This window comes from Parasteatoda tepidariorum, chromosome 1 (assembly GCF_043381705.1).
Source record: "Parasteatoda tepidariorum isolate YZ-2023 chromosome 1, CAS_Ptep_4.0, whole genome shotgun sequence".
In the NCBI taxonomy this organism is placed as follows: Eukaryota; Metazoa; Arthropoda; class Arachnida; order Araneae; family Theridiidae; genus Parasteatoda; species Parasteatoda tepidariorum.
The window spans coordinates 54,547,053-54,571,241 of NC_092204.1; the positions used below are offsets into that span (position 1 = coordinate 54,547,053).

The 24,189-nt window shown below is 30.1% G+C and overlaps 1 protein-coding gene across 1 annotated transcript; it reads right to left on the minus strand.

The window, feature by feature from the left end:
- Positions 1-1,059: 1,059 nt before the first annotated feature.
- On the minus strand, positions 1,060-24,111 carry LOC107443451 (S-adenosylmethionine Synthetase). The gene is made up of 9 exons (XM_016057310.3): positions 23,825-24,111; positions 20,906-20,983; positions 20,613-20,735; positions 18,431-18,543; positions 16,940-17,083; positions 13,939-14,157; positions 9,224-9,406; positions 4,915-5,048; positions 1,060-2,313 (listed from the first exon to the last, which is right to left on the minus strand). The coding sequence occupies exons 1-9, from the start codon at positions 23,931-23,933 to the stop codon at positions 2,211-2,213; spliced, it is 1,206 nt and encodes a 401-aa protein (XP_015912796.1). The 5' UTR covers positions 23,934-24,111; the 3' UTR covers positions 1,060-2,210.
- Between the last annotated feature and the right edge of the window lie 78 nt (positions 24,112-24,189).

Sequence of the window (24,189 nt, forward strand, 5' to 3'; positions counted from 1 at the left end):
TTCTATAACTCTATAAAGCCATTGGTTTTTGAAATCTAAAAGGTTTTTCTATACGTAAAGAATCCTATCGACTGGTTCTTGATTGTTATGACCAGAGAATAAACTTTTTAATTTAACACCTTAGTATGAAGGCAGATTGAACAGTCTGCCAAGTGACGCAAGTTCAAGATAGATAACTCTTGGCTAGCCTCGACTGGTGTTGGCTGCATAGTTATACGGTCTAGCCAGTCACCATGTTAATCAGTAAATCCGCTCATTGTAAACTGCGTTCAGGCTTTTGGTCTTTAAATGCAAATATCCCGAGAATTCAGACAGCTTGTCGAAGTATATGGTAGTGTAATGAATGATGGAAATGTGTGTAAATGATGCAGGCTTTTTTTCAACAGCCTATTGTCATGAATAGGAAATACTGGACCATCCACCATATAGCCTAAACTTAGCACCATCAGATTTGTAACTACTGTAGGGAACTGATTATCCGGAACGATCGGGACCATCGCTATTCCGGATAATTGATTTTTCCGGTTTTCTGAATCGCTACAAAAAGTAGTTTTTTTATTGTTAAACCCAACTAAAAAAAAATATTTGGAAATAATCTTGAAAAAAACGAAGTAATACACTAATGATTATTTCCAAAATGATGGTAAGGTAAACATCTTTTAAAAAAGAAAGAAAAATCCTAAAATCTTATGAGGAAAAAAACATTTTTTTTAATAAAAATGGAGGGAAAATTTATCAAATTTCGTTCCGGTTTACTGATTTCCGGATAACGGGTTCTGTACTGTAAGTTAAGGAATTTCTAAATAAATGTTCATATTTCAGTTTTGCGATACAATTTACTTTCATAAGTAAAGTCCTTCTTATTCCATTACAAAAGGGTTCCTACTTAAAATATAATTCCTGCATATATAGCATATTAAGATTTCTATCTACTTATTCAACTAATAAAGCCAGAAGGAAAAAAGAAATTTCAAGCAATTCTGAATTGATTGGGTGAGGCTAGAGAAGTATTGTTGCTTCGACGAAAATGCTGGATTATAAATGAAAAAGTCAAGCACATGATTCGCAATTCGTTTTTATTTCATATTCATAAAAATGCAAGTACTTTTTCAACAATTGAATGCATGTCAAGATATATCTCCATTCCAATGTCGCAAATAGTTCATGATGACATAAAACAATGAGTGAAACTGTACAGTCTTGAAGATAAAGTAAGATAAACAGTATAAAAAAAGATCAAAAGAGATTGATGTTTGGATACATATCAATTCCCTTAATTAACCCAAAGCAGTCTCAAACATACTTTGTATTCACTAAAGAAACATATGAAGCAAGACAAATAACATTGAAAACAAATATTGATTGTAAAAACCAAATCATTAAGTCAAAAAAACACAAATTATTTTTGAAACATTTCATTTTTTTAAAAAAAATTCATAATAAAAGTCAAGTGTTTGTGTACTTTTTATGCTTACTCTCTTTACAATGGCATCACAGATTAGATAGAAGTTTGACTATGTGTGCAAAGTCATTATTAATATTAAAACATAGAAGCTCCTACTGTTTTATACTGAACACAAGAATTGCATTGGTTATTAAATTTCATATAGAAATGAAATACTTAAATATGAATAGAAGAGAGATGTAAGCGAACCCGAGTGTTTAAAAAAAGTGCTCTTTTCCACTGGAATTTTCATAAACACAAGACAAATGTGCATCGATTATAGAAGACGAAAAGTTAATGGATCAAAATCACAAGGATAAAAACATGCAGTGTTTCCAGAATTCTTTGATTAGCACACACTGCACAGTTATCCAAGAAAATATCACAGCTAAAAACAAATACTAAAATGGTTTTTCTTTTTAATACTTTATTCAAACTTAATCATATGTCGTGTCTTAATCAAGAAAAATCTATAATTTGAAAAATATGTAAAAAAAAAAAAATTATTGATATTGAGATAAAAAGATGACAAAAAAATTGGTGGGCTTTTGGGGCTAGAAAATGCCGATTTTGATCCAGTTTTCATCTTATATTTTTACAATCTGATTAATAATGAGCTTGTTAAGCACATTTGCAGCAGATAGTCATTATTCAAACAGATAAGGCATAAATTTATTTACAGGTAACCTTAAATCCATGAAGAATATTGACATATCTACTGTGGTTCGCCTGAACTAGACACATACACAAAATATTAATGTTTACGTCAAAAGATTAAAGGTTTGGGATTTTCCCATGGAAACTCTTCACGGCCAAAATGTCCATAAGCACTTGTCTTGAGATAGATCGGTTTCTTTAAGTCAAGCTCTCTAAAAAATATTTAAAAAAATCTTAATTTCAATATAAAATTTTTTAAATACAAAATCCATTAATTGTTACTATTTATTTTGTTACGATCCGTAACTCACAAGAATTTGAAAATATTTTGAAGCATTGAGAGATTTTAATTTGCTTTTCAAACAAATACGTGTTACAAATATATTTCTGAAGCTCAAAGTATGTACAATTTTTAAAGGAAATTAACATAACATTAAAAAAATAAATAAATGGCTAAACTAAGATGACATATGTTGAAGTATTTGACAGCCAGCAGTTAATGTACTTAAATACATTACAAGGTTGCAACAGAAAAAAAATGTGCAAAATAGTTGCCTAAATACGAAAAAATTTTCAGTAATGTTACTAAAATTTTATTAAATGACTTAATTGTCATAGATCATGATCCACTTAGTCAAGTTGGGGGCAAATATGATACTTTTTTAAATAAACGTTAAGTGTTCCAGCACTAAATTTTAATGTAATAAAATGTCAGACAAAAAAGTAAAAACATTTTGCCTCAAAAATCTTCCCTTTTTATCAATAACTGATTTAGAAAATATATATATATATAGTGTGGAAAGTGATTACTCAAATTCTAAATTCACGCATCGTAATATTTTATTAGAAATTAGACTGTTTAAAATCATGCAACTTTGTAGCAAGGCGATTGAGAAACAAAATAGACTTACAATGGAATCTGTGCAAGTTGAGAACATTAATTTTTCAAATTTTTTTAAAGAGAATTTATTGTGCTCCCCGCAGTCTGCAGGTTGTCATTCTAATTTACAAGGTTCCCACTTTTTTAAAAAAGCAAAAATTAAGCACTTTCAAGGAATTTTTCTTGAAAAAATTAAGGAACTTTTTTGAAGAATTCAGGACCTTAATAATAGAATGATTGTTTATCATCGAATAAATGAATAAAAACCGGGTTATTCTAAAAAGATGGGCAAAATTTTAGGAAGAGATAGTACACACCCAATCAAACAATTTTTATCAAAGAATGCATAGTCGAAAACAAAAAGGCAAAACCGCTAGAGGGAGTCAAAGTTTATATTCTTATATGAGGCAAAACACACAAAGAACGATGAAGTTAAGTGATAAAAGCAAACTTAATGGCACGTGATTACAATAAGTGTTCAGTTCAAAACAGTGGCCGGGAGCGGCTATGCACGCAGTACAACGGCGAAGAAAAGATAGGTTAACATTCTGAAACGCACCAGGCATATCACGAACTATCCCTGCAGCGGCCGAAAGCTTGGTGACAAGTAACGCAGCGCAGTAACTCGCAATAGGAATGGAGCTTTCACGTTTGCACCAAACAACTTCCCAAATGCACCAGTACCTTAGCGTTTTGTTTTTGACCAGGCATTCTGATAAAAATTGTTTGCTTGGGTGTGTACTATCACTTCCTAAAATTTTGCTCATCTTTTTAGAATCACCCTGTATACATAACTAGTGACAAAGCTAATTACTTAACTTTCTTAAAAAAATTAAATAAAAAACTAATAAAAAACAATTTTATTGTAATGCAGGTTACTGATAAAATTTTATTATTTAGCAGGGCTCGCCAAAGTAGGTCCAGACAATTTTTGCAAACCCAGGTTCGGCTTTTTTAAAAAACATTTTCAGATTGTTAAGGATTAACAACATCTAAGAAACTTATCTGTATTTCCTTTTTAATAATTTCATTGAAATTGAATTGTAAAATTAGGTGCAGAAATTAAAATTTGCAATTTTTTTCATATATTAAAAAAAGAGTAAATAAAGAAATTTATTAAAGAAATATATTAATGAAAGAACCAATATATTAATAAAAGGGCATGCTTTCTTCTCCTTGCTTGTCTCTCTAAAATGCTTTAGTCTCAGTGCATGGTCTAATTCTAGGTGATAGAATAATGACTTTTTGTTTTAAAACATTGAACTGAAAAATTGTTCCTATCAACTATAGTGATGCTGAAAAATTAAGCACTTTTAAAAACCTTGTACCAAAGTTAAGTACTATTAATGGCCTTTATTTTCCAAAATAAAAGTTAAGCAGTTTCTAAGTACCTTGGGAACCCTGATTTATGCTTAAAACATGGTTAGGATTACAGAAAAGTCTCCCCATAGGCCCCTTTTCCTGAAAATAGATGCTTTTTAATACTCTTCAGGCAAAAAAAGCTGCCATAGTCGCCTCAGGCCGAAAATAGTTGCAAACAGTCGCATTTTAGCTGCCAGTGGCAACCCTGACATTATGATTTATTTTAATTAAAGCTCTAAGAAAGAAAGAAAGAAAAAAAACTGATTAAAAATTACGAATCTTGTATGCAATGGTTATTTACAAGGTTCAAAAGGTTCTTAAAGTTATAGGTTTATTAAATAATTTAAGGTTTGGCCACAAAATGCAAATTTTTTGTATTCAAATTGCATTTTTTAAAAAATATTATCCTTGACTTTTAGGTTCTTTTTCTGACCCGTAGTTTCTGATGCAGCTTTATAAACGCAATAAGAGCCACTCACTAATTTAACAGAGAAAAAGCTAACTTTTAAGGCATAATAGACATAAAATAAATGAAAATGTAATAATTTATTTAAAAAAAAAGGCCACATACTTGATGATCATGCCAGGCCTCAAATCAAAATTCTTCATAACAATTTCTAACAACTCTTTTTGAGTTTTCTCTGAAGTTCCATATGATAAAACAGTTATTGATAAAGGTTCAGCAATTCCAATAGCATAAGAGAGCTGAAAAATTGAACATCATGAACTACATATTTTGAATAACAAAAGAGTTAAAGCTGCAAACCAAAGAATTGTGATAGGGAATTTATTTCATAAATTGGTTTAGATTTTATACACTACTGTATAATGGATAATTAAAAAATAAAATTAGGGCAGAAATAGCTAGAACACAATATTAGAATTATTTCCCTTTTACACTTGGCTACATTGAGACTTATGCGAAAATTTAATATTTTCACCCTTCTCGCGAAGAAATGAATAGGTTTTATAAAGCAGGGTTTGGGTTTTACCAAGACATGATAAAAACTAGATATTTATCAGTAAAAACCATGGGAAAAACATGGTAAATACTATTAACCCATGTTTATGGTCAGGGATGATTGTGAAACAAAATTTTTTAAAACTAATATTTATTATTAAATTACTTACTTATGAAGATTATCACAACTTTATAGTAACTAATTTAAGGAAATACTTAACCTACCAAGGAAAAAAAAATCACATGAATGTGAATCGTGCCATTGGATTTTAAAAATGCAAAAATACACATTGAGATATTAAATTTCTAAATCATAACACTGAATCAGGATGCATAATTTTTAGCTCGTGGGAATACAAATCTCAATGAGTAGTTAAATTTCGTAAAAATAAGGATGTTTGATACCACAATTGCATGAATAAGAATCACAACATTGAAACGAGTGAATATGAATCTTGGCAATCAATTTCAAATTTGCAAGAATATGAATTGAGATGCAAGCTTTTTAAATTACATGAATATGAAAATTTATGCTTGATTTTAAAAAATCAGATCTGCAGAATAATCCTATTCTCTGCTTCAAGTTATTAGACCAGGAAGAATGATATGAGAACCCGGAATATCATCTTCATATCTTGATAGGTAGTGATTTTTAAAAAATATTTATAACTGAGAGGATTTCTTTATTTTTAGATGATGCACTATTATTTCTACATTAAAAATTATTGGATAATGAGCACATAACTAAACCATTGGACTAGTGATCTGTAAGCTATCTTCTAAATATTAATTGTATAATTAGCATTTTCAAAACTAGGCGTGACAAAAATTTTCTCTTAAAAAATTAGGAAATTGATAAATGCATAAGATTACCAATAAGAAAATAACGATAAATCGAACTTTAAAATCTTACTTACGAATTATTACACTATATATTATTGTAAGCCACACCTTTATTGATACAGCATATACATACTTATAAGTGTCTAATAAACTAAATTGAATTTAAAAAAAAAACATTGTGTATTAGTATTTAAAATTTGATTTCACTGGAACTGAACTGGATTTTTACAAAGTTTAACCTTCAATATGTTAATCAGTTTAAGTTACCAGATCAAACACAAAAACACACCATCCAAACAAAATGCTTTCTTTCGCAATGGAATCAAATTATAGTTTAGTCGAGTAGGCCTCGTTCACTAATATAAATTTCATTCTTTCCGTATTCTGCCATATCTCAGAAGAAATCATAATTTTTAAAATATGTGTTGCCTTCAATTGCATTATAGAAGTATACCCAGAAGCAGAAAGTGCCTAAAACTGTGACGTACGTTGCAGAACAAACGAAGTCCTGCAGAACAATTTGTATCTTGAATAAAACCATTTGTTGTTTCCCTGGAATGATGTTGCTTTAGAAGAGGAACATTTGACACCCTGCACAAATTTCAACACATTTATCAGTGATCTCCCTTTATTTTAATGTTCTGTTCTTGATATCACAGGTATTTTATTACTAATTCATCATCGTCATTAACAAAATTTTGTACTTCAAAACTGATTGAAAAAGTAACAAATCAAGAATGTTTGCTTGCTTTAAAAAATAATGTAGTGTATCTATGTATGATTCTGTATTTTAATAAATGAAAATATAGTATTTTAATGCAACATTGACTCTTTTTAGCTGTGAAATGCTTGCAGAACATTTGTATAAATTAATAAGTCCTGTTGCAGAACATTTGAAAATATTCTGCCTATGGGGAAGCATATTCGTATCTACATATGAGTCTTTCGGTATTCTTACATTTAAATGACTCTGTATCATGCTTGTCAACTTTCTTAATCACTTACCCTGAGTTCTTGTTAGATTCTTTTGCAACATATCTCAGTAGCGTATGGATTACAGAAGAAAATTACGTGATTTATAATAAATTGAAAAATGGTATTATCTTGGCATTATTCCTTGTGTTGGTATCTGCCTTTTAACTATTGCAGGATTTTGTAGGGTTATTCAGCACTGCTATATTGATTGTTAGTTTATTCCATCCCAATGAAGAATAGGTATTCAGCTGGTGATAATATGCATCGATAATATATTGGACAAAAAGATTACAAATAGAGTCAACTCGGAATAAGCATGATTTTAACGCAGAGGTAGTCTTCATGAAGGAAAACCAATTAAAAAGTTATAATTCTATAAGCTAAAATACTACCTAAAGGGTTTTAATAAATAGTACTTTAAATATTTAAAACTCACATTATACTTAAAATAATTTACCCAATTTTTAAAGAGTATAATAACATTTGGTATATCTTATACTGTGTTAAAATATACAATAAAATTTAAAAATATATATATATATATATTTATTTAGGGTAAATATTATTTAATTATTTTTAAGAAGTTATACTATGCAAAATAGGGGACGGAGGAAAAAAAAATTATTCTCAAAAACTTCTAGAACACAAACTCTTAAAAGGATCACATATTGTACTTTAATGTTTAGAATATTTTAACAATGTTCTAAATTATTGTTAAATAGTGCTTTAAGTGTAGGCCTCTTTTGATGATGCTCAAAAGAAATGGAAGAAACAATGAAAATCATTTCTGACAATGTAAAAGCTATGGGAAAAAACAGGTTTTTTCCAAGACCGTAATAACTATAGTAAAAAGGATAAATACCATGCCAACCCTAATAACAGTAAAAAATATTCATCAGGTGATGTAAAAATTTTAACATTCTGATTTTATTTTCTCAATAGTCGAAACTAAATTTTTTTTCATAAAGCTTTTTTTCATCCAACTCTATATCGAAACGAAAGCTACCCCCCTTATCATTTAAATAAATGAAAAAAATTTTTCGTCAGTTAACTCTTCCGGAAATGTTATGCATTTCTAAGGGGAAAATATAGAGAGGGAACGAATGCCCAGTAAAATCGTATTTTACTACCTTTCATTGGTGCCTTTTGCACATTTATATTTTTCCTCCCATTGTTTAAAGCTTTTCATACATACACCATCCAACAAACCATTTATGAGCACTAAGTTTTTGGCATTTTTTATAATTTCTCAAGAAACATTTAGGGTACATATATGTTAAAGGTATTTAGATTATGGGATTTTTTACACTTATCTATAAAGTTAAAAAATTTTCAAAGATTTGATGGACTGGCAATAAATTATGAGCATAAAAAAGTGTTTTTGAACACACAATATCGGAAAAAGTAGCAATAAACTTATAATTTGCCTAATCGCTTCGGTTACCACATGCAATAAATGTTATCAATGTTTATTATACCCGAGCACGTGAGCTGTAAGCTTATCCCTTTGTTCATCGATTAATGTTACGATTGCAAAAGCTCATTTCCTACTTATACTTTTCTTACTGGCATTATAGCAGATCAATAAAAAATGTGAACTTTGCAGCATTTATTTCAATAAGCTTTTCCTTCCTTTTAGTAATAAATGACTCATAATTTATTTTTCAACAAAGGGAAGACATCTTGCAGCATTCGAAATCATTGGTGGTCCACTAAATGTTCCAACCCTAGACCACTGTGAAATAAGAATCACTGGCATGTAGGACCACCACCAACCATAGTCATTGACAATGCTCCAGATGAGTCAAGATTTTTATTTTGATATTAAATAGTATTTAAATTCTTGGTCATTTTTAGAATAAATAGAGTTAGTACAGAGCAAACTTATATAAGGTTATAAACTTGAGAGATAATCCACTAGAAAAAAAATACTAAAGATACTTATTTTAAGAAAATTAATATTATTGGATATTTATCTATTTTGCAAAGATGGTAACACCTGATAATAACATCTGAAACTGACTTAAAACAGAACTCTGTGCCAACTAAAAAAATACTGGACAATATTGATTAAAAATATGAGGTAAAAACAAAGAATTACCTGAACAAGACAACGTCTGCAGAGACCAGCTTTTACTAATGACTTGGCAACCCATCTAGCAGCATAAGCAGCAGATCTATCAACTTTAGTGGGATCTTTGCCAGAAAATGCACCACCACCATGTGCACCCCAACCGCCATATGTATCTACGATGATTTTTCGACCAGTAAGGCCAGCATCACCCTAAAAACACAAAGGAAAAGAGAAAGCATAAGTAATACTTCGGCATATTTTTCTTAATTTAAATACAAACTCTGTACAGCAAAGTTCCTTTCTCAAACCTGATTTGCTCTCTAAAGAGACTGCGGCTTTGAGGAGAACTAATCCAGAGTAAAAGCCTGGGGCCGTCTGCTACTATGGTAACAAGGGAGAGCACATTTCTAATGGGGGTCCAAGATTAAGACAAAACTGCTCACCCATATACGAAGCAGCTTTTTCTTGTAACCATAGTACCCACCACGTCGCGACACGAGTGTCAGGAGGAGCACTCCTAAAAGCTGCACTTTTTAAACTACAATTAGTAGCAACACTTAATGTAAAAAGCTACTAAAAATAATATTTAAAAGCGTTTCTAGAAATAAAACTTAACAGTTGGGCTGAAAAGTTCGTAGGCTGACACATTGATGGGGCTACTATTATTAAAAACATATGATTTTTAGTTAGTTCTAACCTTCGAAAGACACATGTATAAATTTGACAGCTGTCGGACTAACAGTTTGTGAGATATAGTATTTTTAGTGAAGCAACTTTTGTTAGTTTAAAAACAATGGATAAAAAGGAATTTCGCGTGTTTATAAAGCATTGCTTTCTAGTGAAAAAAATACTCTTGAAGCCAAGGCTTGGCTTGAGAAACATTATTCGAACTCTGAACCAGGAAAATCAACCATTGAGAAGTGGTTTGCTAAGTTTAAACGAGGCGAAATGAATACCTACGAAGATGCGCACTGTGGACGCCCCAAAGAGGCTGTTAGCGACGAAAATATCAAAAAAGTCCACAAAATAATTTTAGATTACCGTAAAGTGCAGTTGATCAAAATATCTGAGACTCTTGAGATATCAAAGGAAAGTGTTAGACATATCGTGAATGAATATTTGGGTATGAGAAAGCTCTAGGCAAAGTGGGTGCCGCACGAGCTCACAATTGACCAAAAACAACAACGAATTGATGATTCTGAGCTGTGTTTGAAGCTGTTTAGTCGTAATAAATCTGAATTTATGTGTCGATATATGACAATGGGTGAAACATGGCTCCATAATTTCACACCAAAGCCCAATCGACCGTCAGCGAGTGAACTGCACGAGAAGAACCAACTACAAAGCTTGGAAGGATGCAAAAGTCAGCAGGCAAAGTTATGGCATCAGTATTTTGGAATGCTCATGGTTTAATATTCATTGACTATTTTGAAAAAGGAACAACCATCAACATCAACTATTACATAGCGTTATTGGAGCGTTTGAACTACGAAATCGTTTGAACTACGATCTTCGAATTGCTTCCGCATCCATGGTATTCTCCAGATCTGGTCCCCTGCTGGTTTTCCTGTTCTCAGACCTCAAGAGAATGCTCGCTGGAAGGAAATTTAGCGTCGATGAAGAAGTAGTCACCGAAACTAAGCCCTATTTTGAAGCTAAAGACAAATCGTACTATAAAAATGGTATCGAAAAATTATATGACCGCTATAATTGTTGTATCACTCTTGAAGGAAACTATATTGAATAATAAAATGAAATTTTATCAATTTTTTTTTTCTATGTTAGCCTACGAACTTTTCAGCCCACCTGTTAACTGAAATATTTAAAAATAAACACAAATGTAGGAGCTGCAACAAAAAGTAGAAAAGCTGCACTTATTATAAAAAAAAATCCTTATTATGTCAGTGTTTTCACTACAGCGCGAGAATCTGGCATATTTTTTTACATTCTCGCATTAAAAAATGATTACCACGAGAAATTCGCGAATTTTTCGTATCTTGAAAAAAATTTCTCATTTGCGCCAGCCATCTAGAATAAAATACGTTTCACTTTTCTTCCTGGATCTTTTATTATTTTCAACATCTGCCCCATTATCCAGCTTCCCTATTTAACAGTATTGTTCAGAACCTTTAAGAACAACAGAACCACGCCACCTAACCACCTTCCGAACCACGGAACCTCTTTCAGAACGCATTTCTCTGCAACCACGTGTTTACCGTAGATAAGGTTTCTTCATGTACCACGTGTTTACCGTAGATAAGGTTTCTTCATGTAAGACGTTCAAATTTTTTGCTCGTTAATGTAAGATGGGCAAATACCTTGTAAAGGCAATATCTTCTACTCCGAAACGGACAAATGAAAATGAAACAGATGTGGTGTTAAATGTCATGTACCAAAATGTGTTATGTCGCCATGATAGTTCGCCAATTGGCGAGCGCTTCTTAATGTTTGTGTTTTTTTTAATTGCTTCGTTCGTTTCGTAGAGGATGCGCTATAGTGAGCATCCTCCTCAATAAATAATTTCGATATTAAAAATATATCGTTATTTCAAATTGTTTCGTTTGTTCTATGGTGAACGCACTTTATTAAAACCAATCGTTAAATTTACAGTCCATTTATATCGTCATAACATGTGGGTAGAAACGATCAAAAAGAAACAAATACGCATTTGAGCAACCTAATGAGAATAGCTGATGAAAAAGTAGATGTAGAACATTTTCCATATGATGATGCAGCTAAAATATTCAATGCTTTAAAAATTAGAAGATGTCAAAAATGCATTATAATTAAAGAAATGTTTTTTTTTTTTAAGTCTGTTTTTGAGAAAGGGTGAGAAATTCTCACCCATTTTTTTTTCTGAGATGAAAACACTGTATGTTTAAAATCGCAACAGTAAAAATTAAATAAATAATAACATGCACATATGAAGAATTTTTAAGCAATATAATAAGATGAAACATAAAACACTTCAACCACTGACTAGTAGCTAAATTCATATATCTTTCATTTTTTTCTGATACTAACAGGCTAATTATAGCTTTAGCCTTAGTTTTTCCAGTCATATTTCTTGGCTATTTTTGTTACCTGGAAACATTTTTTAAAACAATCTTCCAGTGTGATCAGGGGCTGCAATCGGAATATTGAGTGCAACCAGAAAATCAGTGAATTATAGTTCAGCAATGCATTCATTACAGATTTTTGTTTCTCAACCAACAAACTTGAAAAATAATTAGATAACGCTTGTCGTTGATGTTTATCTGAATTCATGTGTTTTTAATGTAATTTCTTCTGCCGAAAGATAACAGAAAAGTCATTCTGCAAACAGCACAATATGCATGCCGAAAGTTGATTTCTTCACATAAAGAAAACCAGCAATATAGTTATCCCGAAATGATATTGAGAATTCTTTGATCTACTACTCATTTTATATTAGATAGGGTAATGCCTACCTTTTTTCTTCCTATTATTAAGGCAGACTTAGTCTATGGTAGAGCCTGTTTTGTCAATACAATAATCAACACGCAGCATGGATGCACAACTTGAGCAGTTCCATAAGTATATATTTGAGTGTGCTATTAGAATGTTTCTTAATAAAATTATATGAAAATATCCGCATTTAAAAAAAACCACAGATATCGTCATCAATAACCAAAAGAAAGTCTACACCCCCGAAAATAGTGGAGATGTAGTTCTAAAAAGCTACTAATAAATGCACAAGTTGACTTTTGCATAATGTAACAGAAGTGAAAAATGAGAAATACTAAAAACAAAAAGTGATTACTCTAAAGCATAATTCAAATTTTGCATTAACTGCAATTGAATAGAAGAAAAGGAAAATGAGACACGGATTTACGATGGCATAGAGAGTGTTGAACAGTGAGTACTGAATTGAGAGATTCGCAATTCCTACGTCTTAATATTATATTAAACATTAATTGATCTAATTGTAGCCAAATAAAGCAGGAGATAAATATATCAAATTGATTAAATAAATTGTCTGATACAAATCAGAATTTGCAACAAAATTCCAACTAATTTAAATATAGAAGAAAAGATTCTCTCTAGTGAGCAATCTTTCAAATGTTTGTTGGTCACTATGGAAGTACTTTTCAGATAATAAATTCTATATACTTTTGTGTTTGTCTCAGTAAGTCATTAATTTTTGCCAAAGTTATGGATATTTTTATCTCTAAGTGCATCTGATATTGCTCTTTTCTCTAACAAATCCGGATAAAAAAAAGGTCATTATTAATTGTGAAAAAAAAGAGGGTGCTGGAAAGGGCGGAATAGATGTGTAAATGAGCTTTTCTGTAAACAACAAAATTTAAATTCCAGACAAATGGAACCCCTTGAAAAATTTGATAGAAAATAGAAATTGTTAAATTGCAAAAGTCTGTGAATCAACAGTCTTAAAGATTGGTGAAATTCGGCAAATTAGCAGAAGAATCACACGGAAGCACATGCGCCAAGGGGGAAGGGTAAAATATCACTAGAAAATAAGATCTGCTATTTCTGAATTGTCTTTTTATAGTTAATTCACAATTAAGAATGAAAATTTGTATTGTATGAAGCACATGCTCAAAGGGAAGGGTAAAATATCACTAGAAAATAAGATCTGCTATGTCTGAATTGTCTTTTTATAGTGAATTCACAATTAAGAATGAAAATGTGTACTGTATGTGAAATGAAGGACATGGATGTGTATGCAATTAGCAAATAACAATAGACAAAGCAGCACTCACCATTGGTCCACCCATTATGAATTCACCACATGGATTAATATGATAAATTGTCTTTTCATCCAGATACTCAGCAGGAATGCAGTGTCTTATCACTTTATCCATAACCTCACTACGTACTAAATCCAATGAAACCTCTTTCATGTGCTGCGTAGATACAACAACTGTGTGGACTCTGACAGGAATAGCAGCTCCTCGTTTGAAACTATATTCACAAGTGACCTAAAAGCATAAATGTGTATAAGCAATATTAAATCAAAAGAACATTTAGAAAAGAAGTACTGTAGAATCGCTCTAAATGAATAAGAAAGATAATAAGAATGTCAAAAAGTAACTCTGCAAATTGGAAAAAAAAAAAATCCCCTGTTGTAATGATATCCTATAAAAATTATCAGAATAAGAAACAAATGGAAATTACCAGAAACAATGTCAATTAAGATGGAATCGACCACCCCATAAAAAGTGATAACTGAAATTCGAAATTTAAATGTCACATTAAATCTTATAAGGATATTGGGAATTAAATATAAAAACTAGATGCAGAAGTCTGAAAAAAAGTATAAATAACTGCAGATTAGGTTTTCTGGAAAGTTCGTGTCGATACTTCATTATTAGAAAATCCACACGAGCGACCAAGCAGAAGTCGGAAAAAAAAAGTATAAATAACTGCGGATTAGGTTTTCTGGAAAGTTCGTGTCGATACTTCATTATTAGAAAATCCACACAAGCGACCTAACATTACCTGACAACTGGAAATGATATCGAAATATTTCGAGCGTCGTAATAGCACCATATTAAAAATATTGGTATTTAAAAAAAATCACATGAAAAGGGCTAATAAAATGATAAATAACAGCCGAAAAACTTTTTTCTGTAAGATACCTTTTTCGCATTTTGTAAATCATAATCACATTAAATATATATATATAAAAATCATGAAATCCGTAGCAGTAACTACCGGGGAAATTACACATATCAGACTCTTCAAAACGGTGCACATAAATTAGTGTTTTTATTTCGAGATTAAGTTGTAATCAATAACATTGCAATAAAAGTATAGGATTTTAAAAGCTATGAACATATCAATAGGAATAACAGCATGAAAAAAAGAGAATAGAACAAAAATTTCTACAGAAAAGAAAACCAAATTTTTTACTCCCCAAAGGAAGAATCTTTCTGCAAGAACTCAGCAACATTCTGTGACAATGTTGCTGTGTCGTAAAGGGGTGAAAAACCACGTGAAAAAGGATTAATAACTTCCGTAAAAATTATGGCAAAACGCCATAAAAGTGAGATAAAATCGCTGTGAATTCAGAGTTTCAAAGAGTGTAGTCAATTAGCAAGTTCTAACAATATTGTATTAAAAATATCAAATTTGAAAATCCATGGGGAAAAGCCGAAAAAATGATCAAATCATCTTTTCAAGTCTCTACACACGCTACCGGCAGTCTGGTGGGAGCAGTGTAGTGTAGCTCTTTATATTTTATAGTGAGGGATTGTTATCACAACATGTTTAATTATTTTATTCAGATTATTAATTATTGAACTCACAGCAAAACTAATTTTAAATACATAGTTTAAATAGCAATTCAACACTAGAAAGACTAACTTAGTATATACCTATATTGCCCAAAAGCAGTCAAAATAACTGGAATGTGAAAGAATAACTAATGCATAAAGAAATTTGTTTAAAATTAATTTTCAATATTATTTACAGTTATACAGTGAAACGTACAACGTAAAATCGGGGTTCCACTGTATAACAAGTTATTAGTAAATATTAACAATAAAAAAAAATTATATGTCATACAAAAAGTTGCCAAATTCTAAGAAATTGTGTCATATTAAACATCGTTTTTCTAATTGAAATAAAAAGCAGTCAAAAGGACATCCTTACGCAATCTACTGCCAAAAAACTATTAAGAAAATTGTAAAATAAACAGTGTAGTTAGTTGGTCTGCAAGTCTTACATTATTTAACAAAAGAGAAAAGGAAACTATACCATATATTTAAAAACAAATAAATAAAACAGCATATTTCTCTAACCCCAATATCATGCATTTATTTTTAGACAAAGAAGGAATTAATTTAGGAGCTTTTTATTAATACCAGCATGAAAAGATGGTACAGTGCAGAACCCGTTATCCGGAAATCAGAAAACCGGAAAACCAAAAAAACCGGAACGAAATTCGATAAATTTTCCCGCCATTTAAAAAAAATTTTTTTTTTTTCCTCATAAGATTTTAGGATTTTTCGTTCTTTTTTGAAAGATGTTTACCTTACCATCATTTTGGAAATAATCATTAGTGTATTACTCCATCGTTTTTTCTTCTTTTTAAGATTATTTCCAAAAAAAATTTTTTTTAGTTGGGTTTATTTCCAAAAAAAAAATTTTTTTTAGTTGGGTTTAACATTAAAAAAACGGCTTTTTGTAGCGATTCAGAAAACCGGAAAAATCATTTATCCGGAATAGCGATGGTCCCGATCGTTCCGGATAATCGGTTCCCTACTGTACTACATCAAAATTAAAGCCATTTTTCTTATTATAATTCATTATTTAATTATGAAAGTTCTTTTCAACTAAAATTGTTCTCTTTTGAATTAAAAATTAAACCTAACAATGTTTAAAACTATGTAATACCCTTAAAAAAAAAAAAACTGAATAAAATTATCCCAGGTTAGAATTTTTTTCTCCCTTATTAAAAAAACACTGGTTTTTGTAAACTCTGCATATAATACATACTAAACAATTCCACAAAAATTTCGGATATTACAAAAATTTCAGGATGTTTACCGAAATTTTTAAAAATTAAGAACACTTTTTCTCCCAAGAATTTATAGGACAACTTCGAACCCTGATTTATATATATGCTTTAAGAAAACTAGAACTCTTTGATAATATATAAATATTTCTCATTTTAACTAACATTCAAACTAAGCAGTGAGCCATTCTATTTACAACATTAATTAAAACATATCTACTAATAATTAAAAGCAGCATTACTTGAGTTTTAGAATCTGGTCCAGCCCATGAAAAAACTCCCTCTTTTCTTAAAGCTGCAAGTCTGGCATTCAATTTATGGGCAAGAACAACAGTTAGAGGCATACACTCTTCTGTCTCATCAGTAGCATATCCAAACATCAAACCCTTAAAATAAATATTACAAAAAATACATATTATTTCAGCTTGTCATTCAAATTCACATATAAAATTTAAAATTTTTATTTCTAACAAAAATAATTTACATTCTATAGTGAAATTAATACATTAAAAACTTTATCAATTAACCAACTTTAGTATGCTTAATTAAATATTTGCCAACATGGAAACTAAAAAATTCAGTAGATGTTACGAGACATATTAAACTTCTGTTAACTTTAAAATATGAAATTTTTAAGCTATTTTGAATTTTAAAGATTTTATAACCAGCATACAAAAAGTATAATACACTAACAATGATTAATGTTAACTGACTGAGTAAAATAACCTAAACAATGATTGAAATTCTTTTTATACTTTTTCACATAATATTTTTCAGAAAAATATACAATTTTCTCCCTTTTTGATACCCAGTTGTACCAATATACGAATGTTGAAAAAATCTTCTATAGATAAGAAAAGTAAAAAACCAACACTGCACTCTAAAATGTTGAATTAAAATATCTATATATCAGCAGTTATATTACCTACATAACTGCTGAAAAACTATTCAATGAAATCTAATCCCTATACAGGGGTCTGTTTAGAAGTAATTTGGGTCCGTTATCGGACCCTTCTCAAAATATCTTTTCATAAAAACAGACCCTTCACAAAATAATTTATCTTTTGATTGGACCCTTCACAAATTTGTTTATCTTCATTATTGTTTTATTAATTGAATAAACCCTTCCCAGGAAGGGGGGGAGGAAGACAGATGTAAACGAACTAAATTTTGTCTTCAGTAGACGCTTCTTCCTTTATTCGTTCGAAATTAATATTCTGCGTTCAGCAGTATAGACTAATACCAAATATTTGTATGTTGCATCGCTAATTTAGTATCTGCATTTGCTGTTTATTTTTTTTTTAAATTTCCAGTTCCAACGCGTTAGGACTACTGCTGCATTAAAAAAACTCAGAAGTAGGCAAAAATTCAACAATTGTGTTTTAAGAAACAATCGTTTAACAATTAACTAAATAAAAAATTGTGTTTCGTAAATGTTGAAGATTCTGTAGGATTATATGAAAGTAATATTTACACATCATATATAGCTAAAAATAACCGGCATTTATGACTCAGAAGATCTTAGCAAAATACTTTATTTTAGATCACTATCATTTATTTTTAGATACTAAGTTTAAAACATTATCTGCATTTTCATAAACCAAAGAGAGTATTTCATAATGAGATTGCTAGACATTATAACCATTTGGCAGGACTACCTACAAGTTGGAATGTTACAAGATTTTCATCATAGCATTGGCAGTGTAATATTTATTATCTGAAACATATATTACCTGATCACCAGCTCCAATTTCATCTTCAGTTTTATTTAAATGCACTCCAGATGCAATATCTGGACTTTGTTGTTCAATTGCAACCAAAACATTACAAGTCTTGTAATCAAAACCTATTTTTATAAATGTGAAAACATTAGTTATGAACAGGGTTGGTAAGAATAATTTTTTTAAATTTTTAACTTGAGTTATTTGCATATTTTTATCTTCATATTATGAAGCTGAAAGTAATTTTTTCAAAACATACTTTGAACAATATATATATTTATTAAGAGCAGGGTTGGCAAGTTTTTGACAAATGACGGTTTTTACCGGTTATTACCGTCATGTCAAAAACCCATAGTTTGGATAAAACTGTATTTTTATTTGAGTTTAACTGCTTATAATTTAAAATTCATTTTTTTTAGCAATAAAATTTAAAGCAAAGTTGCTAAAAGATATTTAAGAACAGATTCCTGTATTTTCTCAACATGATTATATCAAAACATACTATTTGAAGTAAAATATTAGGATACTAATCAAAATTTTCAACATTTCCAAGCATTTTGTTGGGCATATTACATTACTGAAGAATGTCAAGATTGATTACTTTCATTCATAAAATCTTGCTTTGAGAAGCACATGTACACGTAAAAAGAAAGCCTCATAAAATAAACTTTTCTTATCATTTTTTTTCTTCAATATTTTACACAGAAATGAGACATGAAAAAGCCTGGGAAATTCTTTTAGAGTTTCCTGGCAACATTGCACTAACCTTTTGTTATCATTATCCTCAATGATCGACGGGGCAATGAAAAATGCGCAAAATTAGTCACTTGCTATTGTATGCTTCGGCACAGTGACCACGACTACTGAATATATAATTTTGTTTGTAATTAAGTTTTGTTTAATGTGCTTTTTCAACTGAATAAAAGCTTTTAACTTGACAAAATAGCAGTAATTCTTGACTTAGAGTTTGTTAGTAGTTAGAAGTTTTGTTTAGCTTATTTCTAATATTTAAGAAATGCCAAATTTTAAATTCTTCATTTTAGTTCCTGAATTTATTAATAGTTCCAAGCTTTTTTGTTTGTTTGTTTATTTCTAACAATTAAGAAGTGCAAAATTTTGAATCCTTTGCAAATCAAGCTATAATGATAAAAGTAAGTATCACTATTTTCAATAAGTATATTACAATATTTCTGTATGAATGTATANNNTTAAACCGCGTATAAATACGAAAATCGATGTTTGATATTACAACCGCGTGATAACGAATCGCAATATTGAAATTTAAAAATATATATGAATACGAATCGCGACATTGGATTTTAAACTAGCGGGAATATGAATCGCGATATTGGGTTTTAAAAACGTTTAAATACAAATCGCGATATTGGGTTTTAAAAACGCTTAAATACAAATCGCGATATTGAATTTTTAAATTGCGTGAATGGGAATTGCGAGTAATGATTTTTAAATCGTGTAAAAACGAATCTCAACAAGTAACTTTTAAATCAGTTAAATACGAAAATCGATGATTTACATAAAAATCATCTAAATAAGAATCGCAATTTTAGCAGATTCTGGCCCAGTTCCTAATATTTAAAATTCTGTAAATCAACCAATCAAATATCAGCGGCCGAAACGAAACTGCTTAGGACTTTTTTTCTTTTTTCCAATCTATAGCGGTTGTCAAGGCAACGGCGTACATGCCGAAATTCTACCCATTTTCTTCTGAAGATCATTTTCTCAAGAGGCTACTTCGTCGCAAGTCCGACTATATCGTTCGTTCGACTCCCCAAAAGTTTTTGGAACATGGTCGGAAATTTTAAAAAGTCTTTTATCCTTGAAAAGATAAGAGAGTAGTGGAGTAGGAGACGGCATTGTTTTACCAAGGTCAACCACTTTTACCCCAGCCAGCAGATTGACATGTGAAGAAAGGTTTATTGGGGGCTTCAATACTTTCGCTCCGGAAGAAAAAAAATTTTAAACAAAATATAATTTACTGCATAAAAAATTTTTCCATGCGGAAATTTATGAAAAAAGAGTGGAAGATATGGAAAAATCTGAAAAAATCTGAAATCAGCGGATCCGCGGAAGAATCACATCCCTGTATTTTAAAATAATAATTTTGATCAAGAAATGTAACCTTACAATTTCAGATAAAGAAAACAAAAAGATCAGAAACTATGAATAAACTAACCTTTCGTACAACTGTCATATCCAATATTTTTTACAGTTTCACGAACAATCTTTTGGTAGTCTACATGAGCTTTAGATGTTATTTCTCCAAAAATCATGACCATCCCAGTTTTAGCCGCAGTTTCTTAAATAAAAATTACAAATATTACAATTCTTCAATTTGTATAAATAAGTTACAAAGAAAGGTTACGTGAAAATTCTTTAATTCCATTATTATATTGGGTTAAAATATTTGATTTATTGGTATGAGAAATCTAATCAATAAAAATACATTTAGGTAACACAGATACATACCACATGCAACTTTGGCATTGGGATCTTTCTCCAAATGGGCATCGAGAATAGCATCACTAATTTGGTCACATAACTTATCTGTAATACAAAATTACCCTTAATTCTAAAACATTAGTGTGATAAAAACATTTAAATTATAGCTGATTTAAATAAATGTACAATTACAAATTTTTAATATTCTTCAGACATAGAACAGCTATTTTAAATCTTAGGGAATATTTCCATATTGCGATCTGTTGCACCAACACAATCGCCAAGATGCCAAATAGATTTTTAAACTTGATATTAAAAAAAAAAAACATGTAGACATTTTCCGCAGGGGGGTTACGAGTTATACCTTTCGTGTTGGTCCCTTTCCGTGATATTTAAAAAAAAAGTTTCTTGTGGGTCGATGTCCAGAAGTAATACAGATTATTTTGCCACAGATCACGCTACGGAAATCTATCCTAATCCTCTTTGGTTAACTGGACATTTTAAAATTTTTTTTCAATAATATAAAAACTTTAATATTAATAAGATAACTACTAAATGTGCTGCAACTGTTTAACAGCCTATCATATTTTATTATATAACGATTTAGACATAATATATCAACTACTGGACATGGTTGGCAAGTTTTTGACACGACTGTTTTTACCGTCATGTCAAAAAACCCATAGTTTTGGTAAAACTATTTTTATTTTTTAACTGCTTATAATTTAAAATTAATTCATTTTTGGGCAATAAAATTAAAAAAAAGGTGTTAAAAGAGATTTAAGAATAGATTCTTGCATTTTCCCAACATGATTATATCAAAATATACTACTTGAAGTAAAATATTAGGATACTAAACAAAATTTTCAACATTTCCAAGCATCATTTTGTTTGGCATATTAAGTTACTGAAAAATGTTAAGATTGATTACTTTCATTCATAAAATCCTGCTTTGAGAAACACATGTACACATAAAAAGAAAGCCTCATAAAATAAACTTTTTTTTATCAATTTTGCTTTCAATATTTTACACAGAAATGAGACATGAAAAAGCCTGGGAAATTCTTTTAGAGTTTCCTTGCAACATTGCGATAGCAATGTAGAAGGACTCAGCCATACTAAACTAAGAAATCGACTGGGCAATGAAAAATGCGCAAAATTAGTCACTTGCTATCATATGCTTCGGCACAGTGACCTCGACTACTGAACATGTAATTCTGTTTGTAATTAACTTTCATTTAATGTGCTTTTTCAACTGAATGAAAGTTTTTCTTGACGAAATAGCAGTAATTCTTGACTTAGAGTTTGTTAGTAGTTAAAAGTTTTGAAAGTTTTGTTTAGCTTATTTCTAATATTTAAGAAATGCCAAATTTTAAATTCTTCTTTTTAGCTAATGAATTTATTAATAACAATTAAGAAGTGCAAAATTTTGAATCCTTTGCAAATCAAGCTATAATGATAAAAGTAAGTATCACTATTTTCAACAAGTATATTACAATATTTCTGTATGAAGGTATATCCTTCTATAAGAATGCATGTATATAGTTGCAAAATCAATAGCAATCATTTACAACATTCATTATAAAGTCAATTATGTGAAAATAATATATTGTTCGCTTTATACGCCATAAATGAAAGAAAGCAGTAGATTTTTGACTGTTTTTACCACTGTCATGTCAAAAACCAGTTTGTGACAACAAAAACCCAACACTGCTACTGGATTAAAAAAAAATGCTACAAAATTAATGCTTAATTAAGTAGCAATAATATGTAACATTACTTCGGAGAAAAATTCTAGTGAATGTTCTCTACAAAGACATAATCTTTTATCTTCAAAAATAGACCAATTCAGCATATTAGTTTGCTTTTTAAAATAATGAATAATTTTTAAGTGCTAAATAATTGTTCAAACTTTGAATAACTGCTAACATAATGGAACATGACGATACAGATTTTTTTTATCACAACTTTGATATTAATTCTTCATAGTATGCAAGAGCATGGTAACATAAATCATTGCGATTGTTGTGCAAAATACAAAATGTTTCGGGCAAATTTGGTTTTAGGGACAGTATTCAATTACACTCGAATACAATACAATCATTGTGAATAAAACAATTTAAAACACTGGTTTGGACTATTAGAAACTTTTAATAAATATTAAGGAAAATGATACATTGTACAATTTAAATGAAGACTTTTAGTCCTCATTTATTTTTCTAATAGGCAAATGCACCATCTGACACAAAAAATGTATTGAGCATATTTTAAGATATTGAGTAAATATAAACTTATTAGTATTAACTAACTGATTACATGCACACATTTTGAATTTAATATCAACACACAGAAAAAATTTAATCTATATTTGAACATTAGAAAATCAGTTAACCATAGCATGACGTAATTTATGGACAGAATTACAATATAAATCATACACTTAAGATAGTGAGTTAAATACTAAGGCTTAGTAAGTAAGCATTACACTAAAAAACAAATATCAAAATATTATTTTATACAGAACTTATTGATTATTCATCTATTGAATAAGATTTAAAAACAAACTGGTGAGACAATTATTTTGAAAAACTAAATCTTCGTAACTTTTTTCTATAAAATACACAAATATGTGATGAAATTTATATAAATTTGTATACAGCTAAAATAAAAAATACTCTCTAATTGTTTAGCACCCGCTATAAATGGCAGGCTTAACATTAACAAAGCGCATCGACGTTACAAAACAATTTATACATTTATGTAAAAGAATCAAACAATTAATAGGAATCTAATATGAAATTAGCAATAAATCTTGCAAACTATTTTAGATCCATATCGTATTATATGCCGAAGACCGGCAAAAATAACTTATCACCACGTGAGTTACAGAAGGCATACAGAGAAATAAAAAAACATATTAAAGGCTAGAATTTTTAATTTATTTACCTGGATGCCCTTCTCCGACTGATTCGGATGTAAATAAAAATGTACTTAGCCCGTTATCTACGCTTTCCACACCGTTGCGTACTACGAAGTCCAACATTTTATCAGACATCTTGAGGAGCAAAGCTTTCACATGCAGAGATGAATGGAAAAGAGATCATAAGCATTGGCGGCAAGCCAGTTATCGAGATATATTAGAAACAGGGGTATGGCAACATGGCATTTAAATCGACGTCACCATGGCTCAACTAGATCTTTCCAGATCCTTTAGTGCGCTGTTGTGTTTAGTTTCAGTATTTGTAGGTTTTTAACTGGATCTTAGATAAAAATTAATTTGTATTTTGTGGATTTTTCTCAGCTACGGCGCT